Source organism: Protopterus annectens, chromosome 6.part0, assembly GCF_019279795.1.
Source record: "Protopterus annectens isolate FY-2018-M chromosome 6.part0, PAN1.0, whole genome shotgun sequence".
In the NCBI taxonomy this organism is placed as follows: domain Eukaryota; kingdom Metazoa; phylum Chordata; order Ceratodontiformes; family Protopteridae; genus Protopterus; species Protopterus annectens.
In genome coordinates, this window is record NC_056737.1 from 526,906,613 (window position 1) to 526,931,088 (window position 24,476).

General features: G+C 38.4%; 1 protein-coding gene across 1 annotated transcript in view; it reads left to right on the forward strand.

The window, feature by feature from the left end:
- Positions 1–24,476, forward strand: part of LOC122804411 (putative N-acetylated-alpha-linked acidic dipeptidase) — a 2,922,358-nt gene that overhangs the window by 1,869,584 nt on the left and 1,028,298 nt on the right. The window contains exon 15 of the mRNA XM_044074242.1: positions 23,261–23,342. Coding sequence (XP_043930177.1) covers positions 23,261–23,342 — 82 coding nt within the window. The remainder of the gene's footprint in view (positions 1–23,260; positions 23,343–24,476) is intronic.

Below are 24,476 nucleotides of genomic sequence, written 5' to 3' on the forward strand. Positions count from 1 at the left end.
TTTACTTGTGCTCACATCTACTTAACATTTTTGTGACCAATTTTATTTTAACTGTGGCCATTTGTGACCACATTTTAACTATTTAACAATCATATGCATAAAGTAAATGTGTCCACCGACCAGCTCATTGCCTTGAGCAGTACTGCATGTGTCGAGGAAGCCATATGTATCCAGAAGTGGGAGGGTAAATAAACACTATGGTATTGAGGGATACAGTTTCCTTGTGCACATTGGTGCATTGCACACTCGGCTAGTGATAAGGCTTTAGTAGCACATTAGCATGTCACATGATCTGCAAGTATATGGGACAGTTACCATGCAGTGTTCACCCATGGCACACTTGCAAATGATGTAGTGCTACAGTACAAGTTGCTCACCAATATGCTCAGTAGCCACTCAGATTAACAGGGTTTACATGATCTATTTTCAGTGATCTATGTTTCCATTTACACAATCTCTCACTTATCAGGATAATGCAGTGCTTATTCTTATATATTGTCTGCGTTTCTTTTATTTCTAATGACCAAGAATCAGAAATGTTCAAATTAATAGCAGCAGTAATTGGGAAACAACTGCAGTGCTGTAAGCATTGTTACTAAAATAGTCAGTTTTCAAGCACTTTATTCCACGTCACTTTAAATCTTCACAATTCTACAGATACTGAACTACATTAATTATCTAGCCCTTTTCTACTGGTTTTCATCTTTATGCCATGGTTTCTCTTCTGAATTCCCCTTAATGAGCATGGTACACACATTTCTTATGTTGAATATAATTTTTCACAAGTCCTTCAACATGTAACTTGTGTAGCTATAATAGTACTACTAAAGAAGCAGCCTTGTTTTTGTTAACCTCCTTCTTATATTTAATAAGATGCATGAATATCCTGACTTACAGGGACCTTGTATGTCCATATTCTTTCATTATCAAACTACAGTCATTGTCTCTCTGCTGTCATATATATTCTCATATTTTCTGTATTTCCTTTTTTCCATATTTTAGAGCTCTGGCTAGTGTCACATTTTAATTTTACATCTTTTCTACTGTTAAAGTAGTTGTTTTTATATTGTTTCCTCATGAATGCTGCACCTCTGTTTCTTAAAACCATTAAGTCAATCTTGTATGGAATTCCTGTCAATGCTACCTACTTTACTTAATCTGAATCTTTTTTGTTTATTTTTATAATAATACATTGCGTAAGATGTACTAGCATTCTGTCTGAGATTGTTTTGTGTCCTGTGTGCACTGCCAGTTGGTACTGGGGCTCCCACAAAAACTTGAAATGAATGTTGAAAATGAATGGAGTGATGAATGTATATATTTTACACAATATATCTTTAGAGAAACATCGTGGTTCATTAGGTTAACTAAGACATGAACATAACTGTAGTCTTATTTGTAACAACATAATTTCTTCTATTATAAGAGGAGATGGGGTATCCATTGAAGGATGAAGACTGGAAATCATTCACACATGTCCATCAAAAAATCTTTTTACCCGTCTCCATAGCGAGATGAGGTAATATCCCTACTCAAGCTATTATTCAAAGGAGCTGCTTATCTGAAGGAGATTAGTTACATTTATAATAAGTTAAGCTATTGAACAGCTCATAGGTTCATAGGTTCATAGGTAGGTACTAGGCTATTGACCCTAGGGCCTATATAGGCTTAGCCAAATAAGTACCCCGGCTTTCGCCACCTAAGAAAATTATTTTCCTGTGCTCCTGTTGAGCAAAGCCACAGAGGTGATCCCCGGGGTGAATTTCTTATTTCCCATCCAATCTTCAAGATTTTTCTTGAAGAGTGCTAATGAGGAGCTTTATTTGACATAGATAGGTAGTTTGTTCCAGAGTATGGGAAGTCTCTGGAACAGGAATCTATCCTTCCAGCATGTTCTGTTTATTGTAGTGACAAAGTTTAGGTCCCTAGATCATGTAGCTTAGAGAAATTGGGATTTCTTTAAGTGGAGCATGTCCAACAGCTCTGGGTTTGACATAGCTTTGTATGTTAGGCAGAGATCGCCCCTGAGTAGATGATATGCAACAGAGTAAAGCTGGAGTTTTTTGAAACGGTCTGCGTAGGGCATCTGTTTGATGCCGGTAATCCTCTTTGTGAGGTATTTCTGTGGCCTTTCCAGTTGTTGTAGATGTCTTGTGACATCTACAACAACTGAAACAGACCAAAAGGGGCATACCAAAAGGGGCTTTGTACTCTATAATGGGTCTAATGAGTGATGAGTAGAGGGGAACAATGATCTCTTTTTTCCTGGATGACAAACCTTTTGTGATGAGGTGTGTCATGTAGAAGGATTTCCTGACTACTGTGGCAATGTGATTATCAAAGGACAGACTACTGTCCACCTGTGTCCCAATGTCTCTTATCACACTTTTGGTGTTAATTAGACTACCACATATGTGGTAGCTCATGGGTACAGAATTTTTACCAAAGGGGATGACAATGCACTTTTTGGCATTGAGCTTGAGGTCATGGCTTTGACACCAGGCATCTGTCTCCATGAGGCCCTTTTTTAGGATGTCCACATCGTTAGGTGTTTCAATTATGGCTCCTAGTTTGCAGTCATCTGTGAACGTCATTAGCCATAGACCTTCTGTGTTAGCCTGTACTTCAGAAAAGTAAATACAAAACAGGAGAGGGCCCAGTACTGAACCATGTGGTACTCCACTTGTCACTGGTCTGAAGTTGGATTTGGAGTCTGCTACTTTCACAGCATGGGTTCTGTCAGTAAGCCAGTTGGCAACCCATCTTGTGACATAGGAATTTAAATCCCTATCTATAATTCCAGAGTGGGGGATGGTGTCAAAAGACTTGGCAAGATCTAGATAGGCTGTGTGAACCACCTTACCCTCGTCTACGACTTTGGTGACTGCTTCAAAGAAGTCTATCAGGTTTAGGAGACATGATCTGCCTTTTACAAACCTGAACTGGGTGGGGTCCAGAGTTTGGAGATTACCAATGTCTTTGTGTATAAGATCCATGATGATAAGTTCCATGGCCTTGCAGACCAGGCTCATTAGGCTAATGGGGCTGTAGTTCCCAGGGTCCATGGTGGCTCCCCCTTTGTGGAGTGGGATAACCATTGCTGTGTACCATTCAGTGGGCAAAGCTTAAGGTGAGGCTATGATTAAACATGGTGCTTAGGTGGGGTGCCAGTTCATTCTGCAGCTCATGTAGAATGCATCCTGGGATGTTGTCAGGTCCCATGCATGCTGTGTTCTTGGCTTTGGAGAGTGTGTTTTTTACCTGTGCAGCCATGATTACAGGAACTTTGCATTCTTCTGGTATAGAGATGGGGCCTTTAGGGGATGAGAGGGGGGTAAAGTTAGCACTGAATCTATCTGCCAGGATGTTGGCAATATCAGTTGGTTCTGTATATTTAGTGCCATTGTGCTGTAACTCAGAGCAGATCTGAGTGCTGCCATTGAGATTCTTGACATGCTATAGAATAGGTCTGGGTGCTGCCATTGAGATTCTTGACATGCTATAGAATGCTTTGTGGTTGTCTTTAGAATCAGTGGTGATTTTGTTTTCGTAACTAGCTTTGGAGGATTTTATGAGGGATCTCAGCTTCTTACTGAGGCTGACCAGGGAGTTACTCCAATCATGGGATTTTACTCTTTTTTGCAACAGTTTATTTCTTCTGTTGTAGAGTTTGTTTATGGCAGGGGACCACCAGATTGGCTTCCTTTTTTGGAGGATAGCATCTTGATTCTGTTAGGGATAGCACAATCCATGCACTCGTGTAAGTGCTTATAAAGTGCATTTGTGTAGGATTCAGCAGTCGTATCTCTATTGTCCTTCTGCATGGGTGTCGTGAAGTTTGCCACTTCTGTCTTAAGTAGCGTGAAGTTGGCTTTGAAGAAATTTTTTACAGTGGTTTCCCTAATGGTGGGGGGTGGTGGTGAGATGTGGATATCTAGAGAGATTAGCTTGTGGTCAGATCTGACCAATGAGGAATTGACCTCTGGTGTGGAACACCGGTTGTCCATGTTGGTAATGACCAGGTCTAGGATATTGCTGCCCCTGGTGGGGGTGTGGATAAGTTGATCCAAGGCACTGGAATTTATGAATTCCAGAAAACGTTGAGCAAAAAAGTTGGTACATGAGTAGTTTTCCCAGTTAATGGTGGGGTAGTTGAAGTCGCCCACTATTAGGGTATTGGGTTGTACCCAAATAGTTTCCAGTGTATCAAGAAATGAGGAGTGGGAATCCTGAGACATGGTGGGGGATCTGTAGCAAGTTACAATTTGGATTGCGGTCTTGCCCAGAGTTAGTTGCAATTGGATAATCTCGGATGCATTATGCTGAGCATCTAGCATGGAGGTGTGGGTATCCTTAATGAATATGGACACACCTCCACCTTTAGTGTTTCGGTCCAGGTTAGGTGGTCGAATGGTGTGGTATGAATTATAGCCTGGTAATGCAGTGGTGCTCTCTGAAGCCTTGAATCAGGTCTCTGTCACTGCACAGATGTCGATGTTCTCCATTTTAAGGAGTGCCTCGAGCAAATGCATTTTGAGGTTTAGACTTCTAGCATTGAGTAGCATTTCCCTCAGATTTTGCTTGCTTGTACCTGTTAAGGTGGTGAATTTGTCATTTGAACCTTGCCTAAAAAAGGCACTATAGGGGTGACAAGAGCCTTAGCCAGTATCTGGAATCCCAAGGGCGACAGGTGCAAGCCATCTCTGGCAAAGCATTGTGGTCTGTCGCTCATGTTATCCCAGGCAGACAGATACTGGATCCCCTTAGAATGACACCAGAAGCTTAGGCAATTGTTGAAGTCAATAATTTTGTCCTTGTACTGTGGTATCATTCTGGGTGATGGCAGGATGCTACTCAGGGCTAGGTTCATACCTGCCTGGGCTACAAGATTGAAGAGCTCCTCCATGCCTCTTTTCATCTTGAAATTTTCTATTTCTAGCTAATGACCTCAATAACTGTAGGGGGCATAGTGGCTTTCTGCTTCCTGGGAGCAGTTTTTATCTGCAGTAACAAGAATGACAGCATTCTTAAAACAGTTTTACTTCATTTAGCCTATTTTCTGTTATGTAGAAAATATGTGGTATGCTATATTAACTGAGTCCAATAACTCTGTTTTCCAAAATTGTTTTAAACAAAACTAAAAAAATTGTATCAGTTTTCCAAAATCATCATCATAGTATTCCATAAAATATTGATAATCCACCAATTGAAAAAAGTAATAGTAAAATCACAAGAAAATAAAAAAAAATGAATTAATGTTCAATACAAGTCTTTCGGCACTTTGACCATAGCACTTGATGGCTTAAAATTAGACAATAAAAGGCAGACATTTCAATGAGATAGATATACCAATAAGAAGCATAGTTAAAATGAATTATACATTTAGGAGTCTTTAATCACATTCTAATCCTCTGTATAGATAGTTTATTGAAATTCATAATGTATAGAATATCCTGCACAAGTAAAACTTTACAGATATTTTTCTTTCCTACTGCCTAGTTTCATTTTTATTTAAAACAATTTCTCAGAAAACATTAATTTTCCTAAAATGGAAAATATTAATGTGCATTGATGCAGGACATTGCCCCCCCCCACACACACACACACTTTGCATATCTTCTTAGTTGGCTGTAAGTGACTCAGTACAGCTCCTGTCTCTTCTAACTTAGAGTCCCCAGTACTGTCCTCCAGGGCTGGGACCATCATGGCCATCACTGGTTGGGAAAGAAAAAAAATGTAAATGAAGCAGTGAAACCAGGTAGTGTCAGATATGCTGTCCTCGAATGCCAGGCATTTTTTTAATGCCCTTATAGGGTAGAGCTGCTTCTTAATATCACCCCCTCCCTATACAAAATTACAAAATGCAAAAACTATCTGTCATGTGATTACAATTATTCCCATTACCAGTGTCTTGCCAGACCACGGGCAGAAGCCACACCCTCCCTTTCAGAATGTGTGAGCTGAAACCACCCCCTCCCTACCTAGCTCTTCCAGCAGCTCTGAAGCTGCTAATTGTACTCTAGTCAAGAGTCACATGGCCTTTCAGCTGACAGTTGTAAATATCTCAAGTTCTCTTGCAACCTGTTTTTACATTTTATTATGTTTTTTCTAATGTACAGTAACTTGCAAGGACATGGATGTGCATAAATCATGCTCGATTAAGCACTGACCGCATTAAAGCGAAAACTTCCTGAATAACAAACAAATCAAATATATATATCCAAATACCACATGAGTGAGTACTGTGTGAATCCTCAAATCATCTTGCATTTTTTGTCAAGTTTCTTGAAAAGGCTATGTACAAGAAAATCAGACAAATTTCTACCTTTACTATAAGAGGCGGTAAGTCTTTTAGGCCTCAGCTTATTTATAACTACATCATGAAATTAAGAATTTCCAAAATATTTTAACTAAGTTGACAGTGTCCTTTAACAGTATGATGTACTCAGTTTTAAAGTAGATCCTGCTTTTTCCTTTATGAATATTTTCTCTTGTACTCAATGTATATTTCTCAACATTTGCGGTTTATTCAAAATATTATGATCTAACTGAGTTAATCAAGAACACACCTTATTATTGCTTCTATAGATAAACAAAGAAATAATATAATAGGGTCTTGTAAAAATCCTGCCATCTCCTGCAAAAACTCAGCATAATCAAAGCTGTTATGATGTGTTGTAGGTGAACGTTGCTCTTATATAAAATATTCCATGCAACCATGGAATATCTAACATTTTTTGTATTACCTTTTATAAAAGGTTTCTGCACAGCAACAAATCTGCATAGTTTACATCTCTATCATTCATATTATAATCTATGTTATAATTATACCTCTCAACTGTCCAGATTTTTGACTCCTATTATTAGTCTGTTCCTCATAACATTTCCAGTTTTCTCACAAATCAGTGTGAAGTGAAGTAGGTAAATAATGACAGACATTTCAGTTTCAGACTTCATATTCTTCAGAAAATGGAAGCGAATGCACAATTTGTTATACTAATAACTTTCTAAGTTTATAAGAGTAACAACTGAAATCTACCCTTAATTGTAAGCCTTTGCACCCCCCAATTGTTTTTGGCTTTATCCACATTTCTTTATCTAAGAGGTTGCGAGGTATGTATGTATGACATTATAATTCAAATTCATTACACTTTATCTTCCTTGAACAAGTCTTTATATGGTAACAAATATTCTTATCTAAAACCTGACAATTTATGCATACTGATGATATTGCACTGCATATACCTTCCTGCATTTATAAAAACATACTCATATGCAAACCATGTAACTATTTTAGCTGAAAGTGTTTGTAAATTATGTATCTGTTGTCTAGGGTGCCTGAATAATGGAACTAACTGTTGCTATTGATTGAAACTGACTGTAACAATGCAAATGATGTCCATATGATGAAGATTTTCTCTCTGGGCCTCCACTGAAATAATTGCATTGCTCAGTCAGACTTTCCCAGTAAACAAAGGCCATTAAATAAATAAATATTAGAAAGGGACAATCCAGATATCTTCTTTGAAATATACCATTAGAAATGATCAAGGCTAACCAAGCCCCCATGCACTCATATAATAAATCATTAATGAATCAATAATAATAAATAAGTTGCTTCTTAAAAGAATTTATGAAAGTTATATTCAGACTCAAATAAATCCATAAATAAATTAATATAAGCTGTCGGTGCAAACGGGGTATGTATGGTTGTACCATTTGCCTGTTGTTATAACTGCCCAGCACACATAACTATTTTATTACAAAGGCAGAATAGTGTCAGCTCAAGCATAACATATCCCAATGCATATAAGCCATAGTTATGCACAGTACTGATGTAGAGGCTAGTAAGATCTATAGAGACCTAAAGTGTATTTTCAGACTAATTTACATTAAACAATTTCTTAATTAGGTCTCCAGAGTTCCAAAATTTAAGATGGTAACTTCACCACATTTTGATTTAACTGTGCTTTAATCAGGCAGTAAATGATGGAATTCTTGCTCTATTAACTAATATATAACTAACAACTTATATATTGTGGAAAAAAAAGTTTTATCCTATTGTGTGCTAACTCTTCACCCCACATAAAGCTGATTCTGAGCTTTGCATCCATCTTATAACTGATACAGTCATATACATATGCCTTGGGAAATATTTATTTGCCTCCACTGCCCCTTCATTCCATTCTCATGGGATATTGGTTTCTATTGCTTGCTCAGATGACTTCAATCAGTGCTATATTTGCTCTGATCATACCAATTTCTGCTTCAGTGCTCTTTCCATCTTTATGATATCTAAACACAAATCCAAAATAAAGCTTTACCATTCTAATGTTAATGACGTCCTCCACCAAAATTCTTATAAAAGTTTGTTGAACTTATCTCTTTCAGACAGAAAGTGTTGAGTGGCTGGACATCTATCATAATGTATAATTCCTTTGCTGAAATGCAGTAACGCTTCTCAGGCTTAAAGCTGCCCCCCCAATAAAATCTTAGCGCTATCTGGAAGTGGTCCTGTTCAGCCACACTCAGTATTGCTTTAAACCTGACCTGTTTCAGGCTACCAATAGAGTCCCACCCGTTCTGGACTAAGGATATCATTGATACTGTTCTTGTAGAGTTCAGATGTGCATTTGATTGATCATTCACTGTTTTTGTTACTAGTTAATATAAAGGCTTTACTGATGAAAGTTTTGTAAGGCTTCTGAATTACCCTTCTCATAATCACAGTCAGATGCACTACAGAAATATTCTCTTTAATCTTGTTCACATGTTCATAGATTAGTACTAGGCAAACTGCCCCTGTAAGCCATTTTAAGCCTAGCCAATTACCCCATGTTAGAGTCAAACCCTGCAATTTGTGTCTGTAATGCAAGCACCTTAACCACTGTTGCCACAATCAGGCATTTCCCAAGGTTTGTTACTTGATCTGATACTGCCCTCCTTGTTCATAAACACCATCTCTCTACACCTTATCCTGTATGCTATATGCCAGTGATTAAATTCCCCTGAAAAGTACTGATACCACCCAATGTGGGTTTCACATCTAGATCAAGAGAGGTAATCGTGCCCCTTTATTCATCCCTCATCAGGCCCATCATAGAATACAATGCCCCTTTTGGGATGTACCTTACCCGACACCTGCAGCAATTAGAAAGACCCCAAAAGTATCTCACCAAGAAGATCAAGGGTCTCAAACAGATGCCATATGCTGCTTGGTTAAAAAAACTCCAGCTCTACTCAGTTGCATACCGCCTACTTCGAGGCGATCTATGCCTGACATACAAAGCTATGTCAAATCCAGAATTAATGGACATGCTCCACCTCAGTAAATCTAAATCCCTTAGAGCCACACGCTCGAGGGACTTGAACCTCAGCACAGAAATAAATAGAACTTGCTGGAGGGACAGGTTCATAACCCAGAGGCTACCTTCACTCTGGAATAGAATTCCAGTTCATGTGAGGCAGAGCACCTCACTGAATTTCTATAAGAAGAATCTCGATAAGTGGATGGGGGATCGTAGGTTTGTCCCAGGGATTACTCCCATGTCACTATTAGACAGAGGCACAGTAAACTAAACCTTAAAAAGGGCACAGTATACTCAAATCAAGGGGTGGCATAAGCCATACAGAATCGGGCTAGGCTTATAATTGCCCCAGGGCAGATAGCCTAGTATGAACCTATGAACCTATGTATTCAAAGTGTCTTGCAAACAGGTTTTCATAAACTTTTTTCTTGGTTTACCAACAAGAAAATATTTATTAAGACCTGTCAAACCAACTTACAGTTGTCTGACAATACTCAAAAGCTGTTGGGACTGCCCCTCTTACAAATTAATTGTGCATTCCCATTTGTTTTGTCCTTTACTACAAATATCTTGTTTTTCACTTTATGCTTCTGTTCTCTTCCATCTTCATGCTAAGAAAGCAGTCATCAGAGTCATATCACAGACATACAAAATTTGGAACTTGCTTCATCCAGTCATTTGCCAACATGTCTGATATGCATCAAATGCTGAAAAGAATCTGATATTTTTATTTATTTATTTATATGACATGTGTTAATCGGGTTAGTCCAAATGGGCTAAAAGCCCATTTTCAGTGGAAACCTGAGGAGAAAAACTCAAATACAGACACATTACAATACAAATGTAATATACACTTTTAAACAATTAAAATACGCAAATCCCAAGAATAAGAAAGAAAATATGGTACAACAATATCACACCAGTTCCAGAAGTACAGATGATACAATAACCTAATAACAATGAATAGCAATGAATACACTTTTCTTAATCTCTCTCTCCCTCTTTCTCTCTTGAAGAAGAGAGGGAGATATAGAAGAGCAGGGGCAGAATATACATATGTACATGTGGCAGTGTTATAGAACCTGGGTTTGAAGGGAGAAAGACTAGGATGTAATATAGGGAGGAAGTCAGTGTGGAAGGAGTGAAAAAGAAAATATAATAGTAGTTCAGTGGATTAGGTTGGGGTGTGACAGGAGCAAGTCTTAGTGTTAAGAAGGTGAAATTTTATTTCCTTTTTGAAGTGTGTGGAGTGTGGGTTATATCTTATGTGAATGGGAAGTTTGTCCAGGCTTGGGCTATGAAGGTTTTGTAGAGTAATTTTCCTACTGTTTTGCTGGGTTAGTGTAGATCTAGGAGTATTTGATTGGAGGTACGGAGATTACATGTTAGGGGGGTAACAGGATACCATGGAGGAGAGGGCTGGGCATTTTGATGGTTTGTATATAACAGAGTGGGTGATTTGAAGCTGTGATAGTAGGAGTTGTTGAGGGAAATCAAACTATTTGAGAGAGTTGAGTGCAAGGCAGTGGTGAGAGTTGTGATGAGAGTTGGTGGCAAATATGGCTACCTTATGGTAGATTTGTTGGAGTTTGGACATGGTTGTAGTCTGTATGTTAGTAAGGAATGGGGTGGCATAGAAGAGGGAGAGAAGGAGAAGAGCCTGCGCCAGGGACAGTCTAGCAGAGGGAGTTAGAAATTTTCTACTGTGGTATATAAAACCTATTTTTTTATTTTTTTTATGCTGTGCAAGATATGTATGTTAAATTTAAGCTCATCATCTATGATGGTACCTAGGAGTTTTGTGTGGGGTACAGGTTTTATGATGGTCTTATTGGATGATGTGATGACAAAGGTATCTTTATAAAACAAAATAAAGAGCCAGCACTCAGAGGCAACCAATATGTTTTATTCCTTCCCTTCCTTCAGACCGGTTTCGGCATCAAACCTTCTTCTTCAGTGATGTTACATTCATAATTCAGGAATAGTATTTATACATATTATATATCCTCAGTTATGACATCACTTCCCCCATTTAACTAATTAAACATCTAAATACATATAAAGCATTTTAACAAACTAAATATTCTTATGATTTCAGATGAAATATATGTATGGCTACCCATATATTAGTGAACTATTGCTACATATAAGGTCAATAATGAATGTACATAATTAACAAAACCTCATAATTTGTCATTGAGTCCTGGATGAAATAGAGTGCCCAACTTAATGATCCATTTTCTTTCCTTTTGAGTCAATATAGTATGCCAACCCTGTTTGGTTGATCTATTTCCCTTAACCTGATCTATAATAACAAATCCAAAAGTGGCAGTTTTATGTGACTGACAGTGTCTATATAGTGCATTAGTCATTTTATTGTGACGTAAGTCACTCAGATGTTCTGAAATACAAAACCTTAATTGTCTGGAAGTCTGCCCCACATAAAAGGCAGAACATTGGCAAATAGCCAAATATACTACCCAGCCAGGACTGCAATTTCCGAAAAATTGAATTTCAAAAATTTGACCAGTATTTTTACTACTAAAGGATGTGGTTTTAAACATGTGTTTGCACAAACTGCAGTGTCCATAAGGATGCGAGCCAACAAGCCTGTCCCCCATGAGAGTAAGCTGATATTGATTTACATAATCATGAAAGGTCCTTTTGTAATGGGCAAAATAAGAAGTAAGTGTTCTGCCCCTCCTAAAGGAAAACTGACATCTAGTTGGAAAACACTGACCCAGATCTGAATTGGCCCAAAGAATATTCAGTGTTTGTTGACCACATCTTTTAGAAAATGGATATTACTACCAAATGTGGTAACTAGCCTCATGGCCCCTGATCCATCCCCTTTAGTTTTAGATTTGTACTCGAGTAAACTGGACCTCTCACAATTGGTTGCTCAATCACTGGCCTTATGTATTACCGATTCCCTATAACCCCAAGGTATCTTTATGTTGTGACAGAGAACGAGGGAGAAAAAGTAGGAGTTTAGTTTTTTTGGGTTTAAGATGAGTTGATTATCTGATAGCCATTTTTCAGTAGAAAGGAAGGCATCTTGAGTGAGTGTGTGGAGGTCTGTCATGTTATCAGAAATCAAAATGAGAGATGAATCGTCAGCATATTGAATAAGGGAAGATTGTTTGCAAAATGTGTGGTGATCATTTGTGAAAATAACAAACAGAAGGGGACCCAGTAGTACACTAGATGTGATAAGAAGATAAGGAGAGCAGGAAGAGAGCCATCTGAAAGATTGTTGTCTATTGCATAGGTAACTAGTGAACCACTGGAGTGATCTAGGGGAGAGATTGAAGTTAGTAAGTTTAGAAAGAAGAATAGGGTGAGATACTGTGTCAAAGGCTTTCGAGAGGTCGAGAAAAAGACAGAATGCAAGTCGGTTGTTATCTCTAGCCTCTACTACTTTATGGGTAAAAGATAGAAGTGCAGTATCTGTGCTGTGGTATGGCCAAAAGCCATGTTGTGTGAGTGTGAGGAGGTTTTCCTGAAGTAGAAAGTTAAGTAATTGGGAGTGAATGCATTTTTCAAGTATTTTTGATAGAGGGTAAAGAATTGCTATGGGCCTATAGTTTGATGGATTAGTATAATTCCCTCCTTTATGCAGAGAGATGGTGAAAAAGTATTTCTAAATGTTAAGGAGTGTAGCTTCTTGAATGGATATATTAATTAGTAGGGATATTGGCAAGGCTATGCATTCAGCAGCTAGTTTGAAATGTATATATGCTGCATTATGTGCTGTAAAGGTTAGAGATTATGGCTTTAGATAGAGGAGAATAGGTAAAGAGGGAGTGTCAGTATGATTGATAGTGTAGGTATTGGGTGTGATGATAGACAGGAAGGGGTGTAACAGTGGTTGGACTGGAAAAGAAGGGGAGGGACTGGAAAGGATAAATGTAATTAAAGTGGAGGTGGGTGGGAATGGGGGCAGGGTAGGCGAGCGGAGTGAGCCTGATCGCAGCGAGGCAAATGGAGTGGGTTGACCCAGCTATCGACTGTGCATGCAGAGTCAACAAAAACAATCAATAAGCTATGTGTTTGGTTAGCAAATTACTGTTGAGTACTTTTATTAGAGTTCCCTGTTGCTTTTCCAGGACTAAGATAGTACAAGTAGTAAGCCAGAGGAAAACAGTATGGTCAAGGGGAGGTATTCGGGTTGCCTATATGGAAGGGGTTAAGGGAGAATCTACAGAAGCATAGATATAGACCAGAAAACTCATCTATGGGCTAGAAAGGGAAGTTAGACTCAGTTAGGGAGAGAAATAACAAGAAGATGAGGTCCAGGAAGGGCTGGAAGAAAGGAGGAATGTGACCAGTGGTGTGGGGAGGGAAAGCAGTCTTTGAAAGCCTATACAAGCAGTGGTAGTTGGCAAGTGAACTTAACATACATAGACATGGTCCATTGGACCTTATTTGCAGGTGACCACTGTGTTCACAATTGCCATGAAGGAAGGACAGAGAAGTCAGTCAGGCATTATTGCAGCAGGCTGTTTCAGGGAGATGGGCTTGACTTCTATAAAATAAAAAGGTATATTAGAGAATGCAAGTTGGGAAAGGGAAAGAACATGTACAGAAAGTTGATATGCAACTAATAAGAAGCAGAAAGTACAAAAAAGGAGGTGAAAGCTCAACAGAAATATATAGGTATGAGATAGAACAGTGGTAGCTTGTAGTGGAGTGATAGAGAAGGGTGTGCAGAGTGTATGGGAAGAGAGTGAATATAGTCAGCAAGATGAGGATAATGCAAGACAGATGTAGCAGAAAGTAGGGTTTACAAGGGAAGAAAAAATGATATAGAACCACAAAGAAGAAACATGCAGTGGGGAATAAGTAATTAGGAGTACAACTCTATTAATAGGTAGCAGCACATTACGTACACACTATAAAGACAACATTAGCTCTGTAAGCTCTCAAAGTAATATTACGAGAATCCCTTATTATCAGATATGTAAGCAAAGCACAGAATAAATGTAATGCAGCTCAAAGTCCACAGTATGGCATTGACTAGAAAGCATCACTTTTGCAAGCACATCGGCAATTAGTAAAAGTAAAAGATAACAAATACATTAAAAATGTATAACTCCATTTACCTAAGTGCAGTTACATATGTGCAACAAGGATTAACAACAATACACCTAAGCTGGAGGCAGTAGAACAAAGCAGAAAGATGACCAAAGCTCTCAATACTTTGAAAGGGAAAACAGTTGTTTAACATGTGTGGTAATTCGCCTGGCAGTAATGAAGATGCCAAATGAATGCCGCTAAAGGTGTACAACCAAAGCATGGGCGTCTTTCCCACAGGCAATTATAGGAAGTATACAATTTGTAAGTTTGTAAAAGGTCTCAACACATGGAGTGAGCAGAGCAGATACACGCTCGGGTTCCTTAGGCAGAGAAAGATGCTCTGCAAAAGTAAAAACACTCTGGTTGAGCTAAATTACGCCTGGAGTGGGCAGAGAACTCATGCTCAGGTTGCTTACACAGATGAGAATGCACCAAAAAAGAACAACCAGGTGAACTACATTTCACAGTATCTACTTTTACAGATATTAGAGATATTGGAAGATATTCACAGATATTAGAAATGTTATCACCACTTCTACAACAGTTTGCAAAGCATAATGTTCCATTTTGAGCAACTTGCTAAGGGCTTGTGGAAAGTACAAATTCTGTCCTGTGTAGCTACAGTCAGCATATAATTGACAAATCCTAAGCCTTGATCTGTCTGAGTAATACTTAGTAACACATTATGCTTCTTCATTAATCCTGCTTTTTACTTAGTAAAATGATTACTTTTGCTGCTGCTTCTACTCAACATTTTTTGTAATGAAAGTTGTTACCTTTTATGGGGTTTAGATATATCACATTTAGTGCTAAATATTTGTTCAGAATGTGATTGTTGCATTCTGTGACATCCCTAGTTCAGGCTTCTATTGTTTCCCTTGAACAACTTTGCCAGTTTGATGTCATGTATAAAACATTAGTCACCTTGGTAACAGCTTATAGGTTCATAGGTTGGTACTAGGCTATCAGCCCTGGAGCCTATACAAGCCTAGCCATAACAATTCCCTGGCTATTTCTTCCCACAATATTTACTTCCCTGGACCCCTATCTAGCAGGGCGGCTGACGTTGTGTGGTGTCGGGGGGGGGGGTTCTCAGTAAGCCAGTTGGCAACCTGAGTAATGTAGGGATTAATGCCTGGCTTAGTAAGTTTATCTATGATTCCAGATTGGGGGATGGTATTGAAGGCCTTGGCAAGGTCCAGTTAGGCTGTGTGGACCACCTTACCCTCACCCACAGCTCTGGAGACTGATTCAAAGAAGTCAATCAGGTTCAGGCGACAAGATTGGCCCTTCACGAACCCAAACTGGGTGGGGTCCAGTGTTTGAAGGTTGACAATGTCTTTGTTTATAAGTTCCATGATAATACATTCCATGGCCTCACAGATCAGGCTCATCAAACTGATGGTGCGGTAGTTCCCAGGATACAAGGTGGATCCCCCTTGTGGAGTGGGATAACTGTAGCTGTGTGCCACTCAGTGGGCACAAAGACTGAGGTGAGGTTATGATTAAACATGACACTTAGGTGAGGTGCCAGTTCATTTTGTAGTTCATGTAGTACACAGCCAGGGATGTCGTCTGGTCCCATGGATGCTGTATTCTTAGCTTTGGAGAGTGGGTTTTTACCTGTGTGGCCATTATTACTGGAATTTGGGAATCTTTCAATATTGAGATGGGCCCGTTAGGGGGTGAGAGGGGGTGAAGTTGGCACTGAATCGATCTGCCATCCTGGCAATATCCTTGGGATCAGTATATTTAATGCCATTCTGTTGTAGCTCAGAGCAGATCTGAGCATTGCCATTTAGATTATTGACATAGCTGTAGAATGCCTTGTGGTTATCTTTGGAATCTTTGGCAATTTTATTTTTGTAACCAGCTTTGGAGGATTTTATGAGGGATCTCAGTTTCTTACTGAGCCTGGTAAGGGAGTTTTTTGCATCCTGAGATTTTCCTCTTTTCTGCAACAGTTTCTTCCTTCTGTTGTATAGTTTGTTTATGGCAGGGGACCACCAGATTGGCTTCCTTTTTTGGAGGTAAGTATTATGTATGGTCAAGATAGATTAAAAAACCACAATTCAAGTTAAAGCAATTATATGACTTGTTATGCACATTTACTTATATGAGAAAATCATCATGCTTCCCCTTGATGTTCAATAAAGTGTATGCATACACAAGCCCATGTTATTAAACTGTCTATTGTCAATTTAATACTGTTTGCTCAGAATATGATTGTTACATTCTGTGACATTTCAAATTCAGGCTTCTGTTGTTTCTCTTGAACAACTTTGTCAGTTTGATGTCATGTATAAAACATTAGCTACCCTAGTAAACAATTAGGTATTATATATGGTCAAGATGGGTTACAAAAACTACAGTTCAAGTTAAAGCAATTACATGACTTGTTATGCATATTTACTTATATAAGAAAATCATCATGCTTCCCCTTGATGTTCAATGTAGTGTGTCATTTATGACAAATTAAGACAGTAGTGTTATTATACACAAGCCCATGTTATTAAATCCTGTCTTTAATATCTAAATTCAGCAGACTGCTTCATCTTATATGACGATTATATATTTTATGTGTAGATTTACTAAAATCATACATTACATAACTATTGTGTGTGTGTGTTTTTTTTGGCTGTTGCTTAGTTATTTGAGAGATCACAAGCTGTAATGCTTATTATTATTATTAGCTCCTTCCAAGCATGTTTATACAGTCCATAGACTTTAAATTATGAGACCCTTCTAGTTTCTTATTTGTTATAAGTATATTTCCATCGTTACATACACACATATTAGTACTTTAAGCTTGAGCAACAATGCCCATCCCAGTTTTGCCAGAATACTATTCACTAGTTCATGTGGTGTGTTTCCAGGCTGTTCTTAAAATATCCAAACCAATATTTGTCCTATTCCATTTTACCAGCCTGTTCCATGCAGTGGCCACTCTGTCAGTGAACCACTCAACACACCTTCCATTCCCACAGAAGGAAATCTGATGACTCTCTAGCACTTCCCGGCAACCCCAAGCACCCCTAGAATCAGCTATCCCCATATACCCAACACGTCCGAGCAAGCTCACCTCCCAGACCACTGCAAAGGGTACTGCACAAGACAAAGTGCTCTTAGTCTTTCACAATAACTCAGACTTCCACTCTTATGTAAGTCCTTAATGTGTTTGGACCAAATACATTTTAAATATAAAATTGTGCTTATTATTATTTTATTTTTTTTTTTACCAAGAATCAACCTAATGAGCTAAATGAAGTGTTGGGAGACCATCAGTATGTGTACATGTGGTTTAAATAATCCCTTTTATTATTTATTTATTTATTTTAAAACCAAAAGCTTCATTGCCAAGAATCATCTCGGAGGCTACTCAGCATTATTGTCACTCTGTCTCCATTACCATAGCAACCTGGGATTTTTTGTTTCTGTTATTGTGTCTGTGTACTGCATATCAGAGGCTTGCGATGCACCTGAAGCAAAGCTTCACTTCACTGCAACTTCAGGCCTAAATTCCCTACCTTTCAGCAAGGCAGTAGCCAGGAAAATAACGGAGAGCAAACAGATAAAAAAAAACCTCCCAACAAACCGCCACAACAAGAGATGACACATTCTTCCAGCCTTCCCACCTCTTACTCAGCAGATGTATAAGCAAACTATTCTCTGCCAAAATATCCCAAATCACAGTTTTATCCACTCCCTTCCCCTGGATCCAGACTAAAACACCAAATGGCTCTTCCTAATACACAAGCATCAGTAAACCTTGATCACAAAACGGCAACATACAACAGCTGCCAGGCGCAGCTGCATCCACACACACCATGTCAGGCTTAATCAAACAGCAGTCAAAGCTATGATACCTGCCATAATTGATATTAACTATGTTTAGACAGAATAATAATGACATTTGTACTAGCTGCCAGACACGGCTGCATTCACGCACACCACATCAGGATTGATCAAACAGAACTCAAAGCTATGATACCTGCCATAATTGATATTAACTATGTTTAGACAGAATAATAATGACATTTGTACTAGCTGCCAGACACAGCTGCATCCAAACACACCATATCAGGATTGATCAAACAGCACTCGTAGCTGTTGTACCTGCCATAATTGATATTAGCTATATTTAGACAGAATCACACTCTGAGTTTTTTTCATCATGCTTTGCCTTGGACAAAAGCAGCTGATATCCTTTAGAATCAACTAATTGGAAAAGTGTATTGAATTTCTTATTTTTATGTTCACAGATAACACTGTGGTGCAGCGGTTAGCATTGCCGCCTCACAGCAAGAGGTTCTCCGGTTCGATCCTTGGCTGGGGTGCCTTCTGTGTGGAGTCTGCATGTCCTCCCTATGGTCACGTGGGTTTCCTCTGCATGCTCCGGTTTCTTCCCACTTCCCAAAGACATGCTGTAGGTGGATTGGACACTCTAAACTGGCCCTAGGCATGAGTGCATGCATATGTGTGCCTTCTGTGGAAGGTCGGGTGCTGGGCTGGCAACTCAATACTGTAAAACTACACTGCCGATCATGAGCGGACAGGTGATCTGCTGTGGCGACCCCTAACTGGGGAAAGTTTAAAGAAGAAGAAGAAGACGTTTAGTGCTAAATATGTCACCAACTCTTTCAAATTGTGGGATACGAGTGTTACTTGTTATCTATGGAAATGGTTCTAGGACTACATTAAAGACACAAATTGCATTTTAAAACTAGTCAAACCATCTCCTCACTTACAAACAATAAAGAAGCAGCAGATACTTAAAGACTGCTTCATGCGAGCATGTTACTCAGTCTGTTTAAAAAAAATAAAAATGTCATGATATATTCCTAGTCTTTTTCAAGATGTTGAAAATGAAGATAATTCTTATGCAATATCACTTACTTTTTTGCAGCCTTAATAGAATCTCTTGGAAAAGACATTTTAAATGTCTGAGATTTGTTGTAGCTGCACTGTTAGACTGCTTAATGTAAACATCACGAAAGTCAAGTATTTGGCACCCATCTTTGACAATGTCTGAAAAGTCTGTAACATGCACTACTATAGCAATAACTCACTGCTGGGTGTGGGTAATGCTGGATTTACCCACAGTTGGCGTGGTTTGGTCATGAGGGTGAAGCCTGAGTGACCAAACAAAGCCAGCTGTGGGTAAATCCAACATTACCCACACCCAGCCATGGGTTATTGCTATTATACAATGATGTTAGTTTTGTGTTGTGTTATGTTTGTGTTGTTGTTATTTGAGTTTTTGTTTGGTTTACTTTGTATTATTCCAGTTTTTGTGAGATAAAATAGTCCACACTTTGACGTAGTTAACCACAGCCCCTCTGTTTTGTCTTGAACTTTTGAGAATTATATTCCAAACGATAGGAGATGACATTGTATGATATACATCAGTTCACTTGTTTTAAACTTGACTACTGCTGATGATTTACATGCACACCCCCTACTAACAAATTCACCCAGTGAGCAGGGAAAGGAAGACAACACCGTCCAAACTTCTGCTTGGCTTTATCCCACTTTATTACCTTTCTCTATTTAGTCATTTATTCCCAATACCTTGTCTTTTTAATTAATTTTCTCTAGTTGATTCCTACTCTTTTATGCCCATTTTCTGTACCTCTACTTGCAATCATCCCTATTAGCAATAATGTCCTTTTCCATTCCTCCCTTAGCTTGGGTCTTAAAATATGTTATGCTGCTTTATGAATATAACACAAGGGTTCTCCTCAACAACGAGCATCCAAACCACAGCCTTATTTCCACTTAGACATTACAATTAAGTTGGAAAGTAAGCAGGAGACAATCCCCACTTAATGCTGAATTATTGGTCATAATGTAATACAATGCAGACACTGAGATAGACTGAGAGTATGCTGATTTTTCTGGTAAACTGCCTGAGTTACAATCAATACAAGAAACAGAATTTCACAGGAGTTAATCTTCAGGTAAAGTAACAGGTTTCATTTTGCTTTAGCAAGTTAATTAATATATAAAGTGCCGCGATGTAAGGCCTTTGCCCCCTCTACTTTTGGCGTTGCCTTTAATCCTTGAGCAGAGAAGAATCAAGGCATGCTTGCAAAACACACTTATGCGTTTTCATCTTTTTGGTTGACGCGTTGCTACGTAGGGTTATTATTGTGTAACTTTTTGCTCATACTTTTGCTAGGCGAAGTTCCACTTAATAAACGGACATTAGCAACGTTTTTCCTGATGGTAAACCAGTCCATTATCTGCTCTACAGTCAAAGATTTAATCATTTCTGATAGAGAAAATGTACACGTTTTAACACTGATATACTTCTATAAAGATTTCACCACTAACAACTCACTTCTACAAAAACGTATTCTTTACTTTTCCCACCATTCCCACCACTGCGGTGATGTCGAATCATCGGAGTGGTTATATGAGTAAAAACAAAAGTTTTAGACTAGCAGAATTCTAATTAAGATCTTTTTGGAAAGTTTAGATGTTAATTAAGTGAGTTCTCAGTTTTATTTTAGAGCTGCCTATCTATCTTCAGGTTTGATTGACTTCACAATGGACCTGATTTTGGAGGTACTTGTTTTTCAGGCTTGATTTATGTGTTGTTATACAATGTCATCTCCAAAAAGAAAGACAGGGCTGTATGATTTCTTAGTGGCCGGACTTGTAACTTAGGCTACTTTGAATTTACAATGTGCACGCTGGTTGGATTGGCCAATCACCATGCACATCTCGTCTTTTCAGAGATGACAGTGTATAATAGGCTATTAATGTTAACATAATCTAAACTAAGTATCTGAACTTTGCTACTTCTCACAAATGCCAAATATGAGTGAAGCAAAGAGGATTCTAATTCCTTGACTGGATGACTACATCCTAGTGTCCCTTAGATTCCCTTTTTTCTGCGGTAAAACTACAAGTCATTCCCTACAAAAAGATATATAGTAGGAAGTTATACATTTCACTACCTGCCCCACCTCATATGTTTTGTTCATAACATCTTTATGGTGAATCGCTTGAAGGGATGGCCTTATGAAGCTAATGGAGATGAAGATGGTACATGCGCTTGCATGAAGTGCATATTATATAGATGTTTGACTGGAAGTGAATCAAAATCAAAGAAAATAAAAAATATATAAGATAAAAGGTAAAAGAGTGTTCACGTTTAATGTTAATGTCTCATGAGATAAAATATTTCAACAGCAAAATAAACAAATTGGAAATTAAAAATACCCCGAAGAGTAATCTCTAGAAAAAAAGATTACCTATCCATAACTAAGAGAGCATGGATTGATAACCATCTGATCCTTAAAATCTTCCTTGTTTATTTCTCTGAAAAGGTGTAAAATAATCAGGGGCCTTCCATAAGGCACCCAGATAACCAACTGAAATATAAGATGTGTAAAAAGAAAACAAATCCCACACTTTTCCCTGGTTTCACTAAAATACATTAATGAACACGTATGCCTAAGTTAGTATGTTTTCCCATTTGTGGCAGTCTGATTACCCACCCTGTCTCACATCTGTTCACTATGTTCCTGAATACCAGAGGATATGTATTCCACATTTTCTATTTATTTTCCTGAAATTATTGCTCACATTGTATATTATTTTCTGTATGTGAAGCGCTTCACTGCATACGACCATTGAGCATCAGTCTTTATTTCATGTATTTTATATTGAAAAATGATTTAAAGGAATTAAAAAGAAAAAGAAAAGTTCAGACCCAGTTTATCAGAAAAATGAAACGGGACATAAAAAAATGGAAGTGACCATTTTGTGTTACAATGATACCTATTCTGTTACTTATACCTATTCCTTTACTGGCTGCTGCTGTGTAGTAAGTACATGAGCTAAACATAAGAAAAGTGTCAGCATTACAAGTGCCTTAAGGGTCATTCTCTCATTGGTATTGTAAAGTAAAGACATCCTAGATTGTTAAGCACTTTCATTTTTGGAGGAATAGGACAATGATAAATCCGTTTTGCATTCTTCAGGCTTAACACTAGCTTCCCTTTCTTTTCCTTACTGATTTTTTTTCCATTTAGTATCTGATTTCATTTCACCCACTTTAGTACCTACATGCTTTCGTCCTAATTATTGGCATGTCCTGGCTATTGCTAAACTTTGTAAGTGTTGTAAATCTGTCCTCATTTTGAATACTGATTTTTTTTTTTTTGGTTTGCCGTTTGATACTGTGATTATAGGTCTGCAGAACGAGTGGAAGTAGAGTTTTACAGTGCCGGCACGGCACCCAACCTTCTTCAAAAGGCACACACATGTACACACTCACACCTAAGGCCAATTTAGAATGTCCAATCCACCTTTTGAATGTGGGAGGAAACAGGAGCACCCAGAGGAAACCCACATAAACATAGGGAGGACATACAGTCTCCTCACAGAAAGCACCCCAGCTGAGAATCGAACCAGAGAATTTCTTGCTATGAGGCAACAATGCTAACCACTGCACCACTGTGTGCTGTGGTGACCCCATAACAGGACCAGCTGAAAGGAGAAGAAGGAGAGACTTTGATACGTCACTGCACTGTATATTTTAAAAAGTAATTCATGTTATTTTACTACTAGTGTTTACTTAAAACTATTAGTGCTCATATTATTTAAGTAAATGCAGTAATATATGGATGAATGAGTGAGCAAATAAATGAAACAAGGAGTAAATAATTTCTCTCTCATGGGGCACAACTACATTCATTCAGACATACTGTCCAGCTGGCCACTCATGTTCTTTGGAATGTCTTGCCATTTTTTTCTAAATGGAAATAGCATCACAATGCAAAATCATTTAATTCTTTAAAGTTATCATGGAATTTTCTAAATTTAGAAGATCTGATCTGGCGATCTGTTGTTTCTTGCAGAGTATCTGGCAACAGCAGTAAAAGATTTCAGAAAGGCTGCTAATGATCTGCATGACAGAGTTAAAATGGTTGATCTCAAAAAGTAAGTAAAAAGTAATAACTCTAATTTTGTAATCTGTTTTACAAATAAGTGTGCAAAAATAATGACCTAGTGAGTGCAAAAACAATACACTGCACAATTACGTTTTTATACATAGAATTATATATACAGTACAAATTAACATCTTGATCTTCTTACTACAAAATTGAAGCATTGTATCATATGTGGGTGCTGGTGAGCACACACATGTGCAAGTACTTTTAAACTGCTTTTTTTGGCTTAAAGTTTAATGAAAGAGATGTCAGTTATTCTGATTCTGCAGTAGACAGAGACACTAATCCAATTCATCAGCTGTTCAGTTATGTAATTAATATCCACAGTGATATAGCTAAAACTATGCTAACACACGCTAAGACACATCTTGTTGCTCCAAGTGATGTCATATGGAAAGTGAGACACATGACAAGCAGCTGTTAATGCTTCATCCAGTACAGTACCTGGATGCTGACAGTGTAGGAAATGCAGTAAGAGACATGTGATACACACTGCGACACAAGGGCATATAACAGGGCACATATACAATATCTGCAAGACAAGTATGGCTTAAGGAAGTCATCGAGGTACTGTGCAAGTATAGTGAAGGGCATCCATTGTATCTCCTCTGTCACTGGGTAAGGAGACCACCACAAGTTTGAGGTCCAAGATGTATATAAACCTACACAGCATGCATTGTCATTCAGGATCCACACAGAGAGAAGACATTAAAAATAAAATGGTCATTATGGCAAAACATGCAAATGCTATACTAAAGATGCAGACAGTGCTCCTTAAGCTGTATAATTGGATTGGTAGTTTCCTGATTCACTGATGGAGAGGGATAAAGCCCTGATTATGACCAGGGTAACCTTAGTTTGATTAGTAGCTCAGGTGCTTAACGGAAAAGGCAGGAAGGATTGATGTGCCTATCCTGGAGGGTACACACTTGGCCACACCTTTGTGGTTGATCCCTGGAGGAAGCTGGTGACCTGCAAGACTACTGTTTACATGTCAGAGCTTTGGGTGAATATGCTTACAGAGATGTGAATGATATGCCCAAGCCCATTGCAGGTTATCCCCATAGAATGGCATGATTGCGCATGGGGGTGTGGGGTGGTAAAGGTTACAACTTAAATAAAT